Source organism: Populus euphratica, unplaced genomic scaffold (genome assembly GCF_000495115.2).
Source record: "Populus euphratica unplaced genomic scaffold, PopEup_1.0 scaffold1230.1, whole genome shotgun sequence".
Classification (NCBI taxonomy): Eukaryota; Viridiplantae; Streptophyta; class Magnoliopsida; order Malpighiales; family Salicaceae; genus Populus; species Populus euphratica.
In genome coordinates, this window is record NW_011501088.1 from 44,200 (window position 1) to 53,630 (window position 9,431).

Sequence of the window (9,431 nt, forward strand, 5' to 3'; positions counted from 1 at the left end):
GCGGAGAGAGAAAGGGGCTCAAACTTTAAATCACAACGCTAGTCATTGCGAAGGGATTGATTTCAAGGAAGATCTTTTTACCCTAAAATTTAACTAACATTAATCGATCAACTTGCGTTTATGTATCGGGTGATACTTCACATTGGTTCCTCCATCAATCTTAAAATCGAGCATATAAATCCTGAGATCATTTTTATATAAAAAATAAATTTAAAAAATTAAATTATTATGGGCTCCACTGGCCGAAAATGATTTTCGCCACCTTCTAATCCTACTGGATCAACTTCACCTGAATTTCCACAATTTATAACCAGTTCACAATCACATTTTATTACAACCTCTGCTCGAGCAAGCCAGGCTCACAGTTCACAAAGCATTTCGGCGAGTAGAGCAACTTTTTTTTGCTCTTTTTTTTTTCGTTGGGCTTTTAAGATGGGAGTGCTGGGGTCATAGTAGATCTTCGTTGATTACTTACTACAGATGGCACCAGGGAGGGAGTGCTCACGAGCAATCCACTGGTTCCGTATGAGTGGGCTCAAGCCGAGATTGTTTCTGGGCTAGCTTGTAAGAATCATTCCGAGCATGGAGAGATATTCATCCGCATACATCTCGACAAAGAAGCCTTCAAAATGTGATCATTTTTATATATTGTTTTCTAGTGAACGACTGCCTGGGGTTTGGAAAAGGTCCCTTGCACTATACACTCTGAGGACTTCCCGGAAAGGAATTTGACAAAATGGCGATGACCGATCTATTTAAGACAAATCCAACTCTACAAGAGTACAACATTACATACAGCCCCTCCTTCCCAACTCTTATTTACCCCTCTAACTTGATGCCTGCTTATAAATGCTCAATCTGTTCTTTCGCTCGCTGTTCTTCTAAAGGATACCCCGGATTTTACACCATTTAAAGGGTTAACTGATCCTAATTTTGTTGAGTCATAACTATTACTACTACTACTAGCTAACTTTCTACCTTGTTTAGTCGCGTCAGAATGCAAAAAAGTTCCTCCCTTACCTTCCATATACACCATCTTGCTGCTCCCACTGGGTATCCTGTCCCAAAGATCAGAACCCCCAACCCCTGAATCTGCATATGAACCATGCTGGTTCATCTCAGCATGAGGTGATTGCCTTGAGTACAAAGGAGGGGGAGAAGAAGAAGTATCCGAATCAGATGTATTCCGCCAAGAGTTCCAACCTCCAAAAATGTAATCAGAAAGATCATCAGTACTTGTAGAATCATGGGTGCTGTCAGTACTGCATGAACCTTCATCGGAGTTGCCACTAGTAAAAGAGAAATTGTCACTTGATGAGTCCTCTTCTAAAATCCTCTGAAGCCGGTGGAACTTCATATAGAAAGATTCAACACTGGCCAAATTATCAGGAGGAATTGAATCGGGATGCAATTGGAAAACACTTGATTGCATGGGTGTGGATCTGGAATCCAGTGCAGTGTTTGTTGCATTGATTTTGGAGGTGTTGCATTTATTTTTAGGATCAGAAGATATTATTCTGCTCCTTATCGATCTTGGGGCCCTTGGTGAGCACCTGCAAATATTAAATTGTGTCATACATCACAATAAAAAATATAAAAAACACTCAAGAAATTTCAATCTTCATGGAACTAATCTCCTGAGATCCCTCACCTTGCATAAAGAAGCATGTATGCGCCTTTTGATAAAACCCTTTCAAGTTCCACAGCTGTAACCTAGCCAATCATTGCCAATCCCATGATCAAAAGCTTAAAATAGCAAATGCACAAACACACACATGTAGATATCTTATCCATAAAAAATTAATGCATAGCAGATAAGGAGCTAACACTGAAACAGTTCAATTTGAGACTAAGAAGAACTTGGGACCCAGCTACCAATAGGTCTTACTATGAAAATACTTCCAGAAAGAAAACCAACCAGAGCCTTAAAAGATATTGCTACAATAAACAAACTTTGATTCTCTATATAGTTGCTACCTCATGGACATGGGTAGAACACAGGTTTATCACCAATAATCAAGGTTTGGACTTTTTTATAAAGACAAAAAATATGCACAGTACACTGGCTTGGTCATCTAAATAAAAGATTTAATCAGACAACAATCCTAAACAAAACAGAAATGTCGAAGGTTCCTTGACTAAAGCACAAAACCCTAACTTTTCTTGTAATGCACCAGTGGAGATTATTAATAATTAATTTTTTTTTTTCTTGTTAAGTTTAGCCAAGGGAGCTGGAGATGTCAGGTTAAAGCATGTCAAAATACCCAATTAATCAAGCATAAGCAATTTCAGGAAAAACATATCAAATAACCAAATAAACTTGCATTGCATATTAAGATAGAGAACATACTGTGCTGTCATCAATTTTGAACCACTTGTTCTGGATGTTTTTGACATAGCACACATAGTGACCAGAAAATGCAGCATTCATGACATCCAAGTGAACGATCACTCCATAAAGCCTATATATGGGTGATTTATCACTAGTTCCACTCATATATGGTGCTAAGTCCAGGATCTCTGGGAACCGAATAGATTTATTGAGCTTTCCAAATTTACCAGACTGAAAATCAAGCACAGTAATGAAAAAAATAAGAATTTGCCTGTAACATGGGAATAAAATACCATCTTTGATTTCAAGACCTACTTGAAAGCGCTTCAATGCGATTGTAAGGACATTGGGAGCCTCCAATATTGTCATTTTTTTCTTAGCCTTCTCATAAGATTTGCATCTGAACAGAATGATGATGGTAAACAAACTCTGAAAGCTCAAAATCAACAACTCCAATAAAAAGAAAATTATACACTAGAATTAATGCAAATTCAGATTCGAAAAAAATGGTATTTCCTCAGAAGTAAAGACTGGCAGAGCAATCATCAAAATGCTGTACAAGCAGCATATCACAAAGCATCACATCTCAGTTTGTTTTCAGTAACAAACAGTTTGGTCCAAATGCAAAGAAACTCAAATATAAAATCAAGATTTAAATATTTATGGTTGAAATAACTTGGTTAAGTCTGCAAAGTCCCACTGCAGTATAGAATTTTAGTAAGAACAAATAGCCAGCACACTGCTCAAGACAATTTAAAAACATGGTTTGACAAAAAAGTCCAAATGGTTCTCTCCACACACACACACAGACAAGAAGAAAAGAATAAAAAACAAGCTGTAGAAAAAACCCATACAAACATGTAAGATCATATGCTCAAGAGTTTTATTAGAAAACGTAAACTGACGAACCTGCCACATTGGTACTTGTTGTCTCCATCCAGAATCTCAGCACCCGTGAATCGTTTTAGTGCATCTTCAAGCTTCCCTATGTCCCCCTCTATTTCAACAGTAAGATCCATCATTCTTTCTTGCCGCTCTGACTTGTAATGGCACTTCATGCATTTTATCTACAAACAACAGCAAATTTTATTGCATGAACTAAATTATTGAACTTTTCCCAGAAGTAAGCATTGAGATGCAAATGTGTTAGGGGTAAGAAAAATAATAAAACAAAATAAAAGGAGAATTGCTTTGCATTAAATCTCTGAATGCAATTAATCTCCAAAAAATAGATTACCTTTGAGTGAAGGTAGCCTCCAAATGTAAGGCCTATGAGAGTGGTTTCTTCTGCGAAGGAGTTCATTGCATTTACCCCAGCTTCCTTAAGGCAAACAGATTGCATTGCATCAATTGCATACCTGTTTATTGTTCCTTTATTATCTACCATGAAATTCTCCGAAAGATGAAATCATAAAAACAAAAGAAATTCCTATTTCATTGGTTGCGGAGCAAGGAAACCAGCTCACCTTAGGAATTCATGTGCATCTTCTTCTCTCCCATTACCAAGCCGACTCCCAATATTCTGTAGTAGGGATAGAATGCCAAGGGGAGAAAGTGGAGATTTCCCTTCCTTTGCCTTCAAAATTATACTTTCAAACTCACAAGAGAAGCAACATTCTCTATTTAAACCTGGTATGGAAACAAAATGATGACCTTATTTGAAAATGTTACCAAACATGCTATTCAAAAACTCAACATGTTAAATCTAATAAGGTGACCATGATGAGAAACATACATGCTTTGGAATGGAGCCCTTGCACAAAAAACGAAGTCAAAGGAGGAGTAAATGCCAAGCATTGTAGAACAGCATTAGCATAGCAGCTGCAGAGATGGAAGAGAGGATATGTTATCAACATCTTCGGGTAGGTTATGCAATGCTAACGTATAAAAGTAGATGCAATCAGATAGTCACATGCATAATTAACATTAAGGCAACTGCATGTAGTATTCATATTTCTAAATAATGGATAGTGAAGCCCTTTTAATCACACCTGCAGCTACTTCAATCTGCTTTCAGTTGAAAAGAAACATATTGTATACCTGTTTCCACAGTTGATAAGACCACATGGTCGCATTTCCACCTTACTCGAATTGTATAACTTTACAAATAAATCATATGGGAAAAGGCCCTGAAAAGGATAAATAAACTTATGGTAAATTCATTGCATCGAAAGAAAAAAGATTGTTAGAGATGCAAACAAAAATCAATATATAAGCCAAACCTTTTTACTATATCTTCCACATTTAGGTCCTCTGAATTGGTCAACAACTTTCCACACTGATGACTTCAATCCATTAATAGAACTAGAAGAATAGCTTGACATTTGAGAGGAACTTGCAGCACCCAGTTCAACATTTCCATATTGCACACTTGAAACTGAGTGCCCACCAATGGTAGAAGTCAAATGGGTCTGAGAAGCATTAGATGATAATCTGGACTTGGATAGATGTGAAGTACCAGCAGGGTCATTAACAACAACATCTGATCTTCCAGATATCAAGGATTGAGATCTGCATACTTTTGAAGCACCTGCATCTAATTTAACTCCTCCAGAACTGGAAGAAGCATGACCATAAGAAGAGGATGATGATACAGATTTACGCTCACTGGAAACATTCAAACCACCACGAGAGTTAACATCAATATGACTGGACCTTTCACAGTTTATGGATGAGGAGTTCTGGACTTTTTGAGCATCAACACCATTCTTTTCTGATGAAAGAGCTCTATCAGAAGCAGAAGGGAGTGCATCATCTGGTATGATGTCATTCACCCTTGTGTTTTTTGCATGCTGGGTAGGAGCATCACTTCCAGATAGATGGAACTTGAAATGTAGGAATGATTCATCATTTGATGGCTTGCTGTTAACAGGGCCAGTGAAATTCGACATAGCAGATCTGTCCATGGTATCACTGCTGGACACAGCAGAATCCAGGGTTCTACCCCAGAAACCAGAAGAAACTTTAACTGGCTTTGTGATTGAATCATCATTCCTGGCACTGATGCTATGATCTGAAGAGCTAGCTGAGCACTTGCTCTCCCTGTCATTGCCATGAGGTTTACTCTGCTTTGATTTACTCAATTTATTAAAACTATCTACAGAATCAACCAAAGTAGCAAACTTTGGAGACAATGGTTTGGTCACATCCACCTTGTTCGAACTGGACTCCAGTGTGTCAGGAGCAGCATCAGCTGGCATTTGTCCATCTGATCCCTCAGTTTCATTAGAACCAATGCTCTCACTTACAGAGACATTATCAGATGATTCACCACCTGAATGAGCAGATAATTCAGAAAACGAAGAGCCAGTAGGAGTAGAAAATCCAGAAAATGAGGTGCCTGATGATTCAAAAACAGAATCTGTTCCTTCTGTATCTAAAACAGAATCAACTTTAATATCATCATCCTTTACAAGTGAAACTCCAGAAGAGTAATTGGAATCAGACACTACAGGCTCCACAGAGAATGTATCAACTGGTCTCTTCTCATATCTGCCATCATAAATAACATGTTGGTCTCCCTTTGCGGCCCTCTGGCCAGGATTACCTCCATCATCGTTAATGTGATATCTAGTGGTAGGAGGATGGCATTCTTCCTTGTGACCTTGTCGCCAGTGGATAATTTGACACTTACCAGAACTGAAACAGACCAAATTATGACGTCAATATACAAATACAAATAACAGAAGCCTACCAAGTAGGATGGAAAAAATTGAAAAAACTGTCTTATAGGTTGTAGAGAAGAGTACATCACAAGTTAGCTGAACTCTATTAGGTCCTTATAAAAGATGTTTCATCAAAAGTTAGTACACTAAATGACATTAAATTCTAGAATACCCCGGATTATGCATACAAACTTTGTACAATTATATAACAGAATAATACTGGAATTAAACACTATTTACCTATAACATAAAAGCATTTCATACTAATCCAGGTAAGCTACCAACTTGCAATATTTGGGAATTTAATTTCATATAATGATAAAAAAGTAGATGTAGTTAAACAAGCAGTGATTTGTAAGTGTATGAAACCAGTTGTACAGATAATGATTAAGATGAGACAAAATCACTACAAATTCCTTCAAGGATTGACTCTCACCACACTCTCTTCTTAACAAACTAAAATGTTTTCAGTCAGTAATACAAGTATTTTCCTTAGTTTCCCATATACCTAACAACACTAATATAACCCACGCAAAACTAGAAACTAGTCTGCTTAGATTCTTAAATCCCACATTTAGCATCTAATTAATAAACATTCATAATTAGTTTAGTAAGTCAGAAATCCCTAAGGATTTGCACGCAGATTAAACCTCTAATTGGGAATTCCCTTCATCAATTAGCACTTAATTCCACAGTTTTTTCCCCTTCCCTGTTTAACTGGAACAACGCGAAGTAAAGAATCAGATTCTTCTCAAAGTTTACTGTTAAAACAGCTTCCCTTCAAAACATTACAAATTATCATCAGCAATTATCTCCCATTCACTTAATTACAAGAAAAGGCAAAAACAAAAACAAAAACTTCAAATCTCCCCAGAACCAAACCTGAATTCAACGCAATTAAGGACTGAAACCCGATAAAAATTAAGCATTAACATGAAATTAACATACCAATATCTGACAGCTTTACAGCGGGCACACCGTGTCGTTGTCGGGCAAAAACAAACAGCACATTGATAATTATTTGTCAACACTGGAACGGTGCCGTATGAAGCCGCGGCCTCAAACTCAGCCCTAGCGGCTTCCTCCGCTGCCAAAACCAACAGCCTCTTGATCTCCTCCTTTCTCGCAACCGCACCTCGCCATTTACACCTAATTATAAAACAGCCCAGCGGAATAATCACTACACAGAAAACAAGGACCACCAGGCTCGAAAACCCTAGATCCCCCTCGACATGCATCTATGAAAATGAGCAGCATCCACCAAATTTCACAATTTTAACCTCCTTATCTCGTACATAGATGGTAGTGATGTCTTCGTTGACGATTTTGCATCGGTTGATTGCAAGATCGGAGCCGCTGATTAAAAAGCCGACGGTGGTTGAGGAAAAATTAACTTAACTGGGTTTTGATGTCGAGCTAGTGAGAGAAAATAAAAGGAAAAAAAAAAAAAGGTCGTCTTTTAGCTAGAGGATTTTCGGACAATCAGATCGAGATTTCAGGGCCTCTTGTTTTTGTTTATTTTCAAAGAGAGGGAACTAAGATGGAGAAAATCGAAAAGGGGAGGCTAAATTGGATTTGTGTTATTTTAATATTGTTTTTTGAAATAAAAAATAAAGAAATTTAATGGGTGAGGGAAAGGAATTTTGTTTTCAGGGACATTGAGATGCGTGAATTCTTTGCTCATCAAATATTCGGACCTCCGTGGCCCCATGTGTTCTTACAATAAATGTGAGAGAGGGTATTGTTGTAGTTTTCTAAAAGTATTTTTATTTAAAAATTATTTTTTATTTTATAAAAATTATTTTTAATATCAATATATTAAAATAATCAAAATATATTAAAAATTATTAATTAATAATAATAAAAATTAAATTCTTTTAAAAATACTTTTAAAATATAAAAACAAACAAAGAAATTTTTATTTTTCTGGTTTGATTATTATTTTTTGATAATATTAGTTACTGTTGGGATTAATGGCTTTTTCTTTCTTTATTAAGGTTACGGTGGTTGTCTCTGTCAAAAGATGCTGGACGCTTGCTGATAGAGCCAGCCATGTGATGGGAAATGGGTTGAGGCTGGATCTGGGATCCGACGGTGGCGACTTGTTGATTTGATTACATTGAGGATGACGATGACCATGGGTGTGGAATTAAATGCCTTCCGGGGTAAGGAGCTGTGGAAGTCCTCGTCACAAGTCACGATTTTTGGCTGCTGGTGGGCACAAGCCGTGACTCAAATTGATTGGATATTACTTCTTTTTCTTTTTCTTTTTTTGGTCGTTGAGGGGTGTTGTTTCATTTATAAGAACGATTGATAATAGCAATATTTGAATAAATACTACATCTTACAAGGCGAGTTAGGTTAATTCAATGTCAATATAAAAAAGAATATTTATGTGATATTAATATATTAAAAAAATTTTAAATTATAGTAATCAAAAGAGATTTTATGTACTATAGATCAATGATCTAGAAAATAAATAAATAAAAAATTATGAATCAAACATCTAATCCTTATTCTCGTACAATTAATTTAGTTTAATTAAAAAAATTATTTTATAAAAAAAAAATCAATTAATCCTTGTTACTTTCAAAACCACAAAAAAAAACTAGTAGAAAGTAAATAAAACCAAAAAAAAATTAAAAACAAAATCAAGCAAACTTTAATGGACTTTGTAAACTCGAGTTAATCTTTCAAACTTATAATTCATTAAATTATAGACTTAAGCTAAACTAAGAAGCTCAACATCCACGAACTGAAATGTTAGATAATGAAATTAAAAAAAAAAACTTAATTAAAAAAATCAAATTCCTTTTAAATGAGCTAAATTTAACAAAGACATAACAAAGAACCCAAGACAACCCTTGTTATTTTAAAAATAAAGATAAATATCATAGAAAGGGAATAAAAACAATGTTGTAGGATAAAATTGTAAAAAATAAAAAAGCATAAAAAAGAGTAAAACAAAGCAAACCTAGGTGAACCTTGTAAAATTAAGCTAAACTCTTAAACTTACAATTCATTAAATTAAATATTAGAGGATAAAATCAATTAATTTAATTTAAAAACAAAATTCCTTTAGAAAAGAAAAATTTAACAAAGATAAAAACAAAAAAAAAAACAGAGGCAATCCATGCTATTCTCAAAATGACTAAAAATGCATATAAAAAGTGAAAAAAAAATAATAAAATGCTGAAGGATGGAAAAAAAACAAAAAAAAATAAGAAAACTCGTGTCAACTTTATAAATCGGGGTTAATCTTTTAAATCCATAACCTGTTAAATTCCATAACTGGACTCAACTAAGAAGTCAAACACTTGACCCATTAGATGTTGGGGGAGAAAATAAAATAAAAAATTAATCTATAAAAACCTTTCAAGGCAAAAAAAAAATATAATAATAATAATAAAATGATTAGATTTAAAGGGAAAAAA

General features: G+C 35.3%; 1 protein-coding gene across 2 annotated transcripts; it reads right to left on the reverse strand.

Annotated features, from left to right (window-relative positions):
* Positions 1-617: 617 nt before the first annotated feature.
* LOC105117217 (ubiquitin carboxyl-terminal hydrolase 17-like) lies at positions 618-7,647 on the reverse strand. 2 transcript variants are annotated; one of them, XM_011014795.1, is made up of 12 exons: positions 7,278-7,647; positions 6,946-7,146; positions 4,555-5,971; positions 4,373-4,461; positions 4,068-4,153; positions 3,799-3,961; positions 3,570-3,690; positions 3,242-3,399; positions 2,648-2,732; positions 2,351-2,563; positions 1,652-1,713; positions 618-1,553 (listed from the first exon to the last, which is right to left on the reverse strand). In XM_011014795.1, exons 1-12 carry the CDS (start codon positions 7,292-7,294, stop codon positions 854-856), a joined length of 3,312 nt encoding a protein of 1,103 aa, XP_011013097.1. In that variant the 5' UTR covers positions 7,295-7,647; the 3' UTR covers positions 618-853. The 2 variants fall into 2 exon arrangements, with proteins under 2 accessions (XP_011013097.1, XP_011013096.1); XM_011014794.1 differs by having other exon boundaries at positions 6,946-7,646.
* Between the last annotated feature and the right edge of the window lie 1,784 nt (positions 7,648-9,431).

Bases quoted from the DNA above. Each gene is read 5' to 3' on its own strand.
- LOC105117217 (XM_011014794.1), bottom strand. From the start codon at position 7,235: ATGCATGTCGAGGGGGATCTAGGGTTTTCGAGCCTGGTGGTCCTTGTT. The intron at 5,972-6,945 runs GTATGTTAATTT...GGTCTGTTTCAG, and splicing joins TGTAAAGCTGTCAGATATTG to TTCTGGTAAGTGTCAAATTA. The intron at 1,714-2,350 runs GTATGTTCTCTA...ATGATTGGCTAG, and splicing joins TCAAAATTGATGACAGCACA to GTTACAGCTGTGGAACTTGA.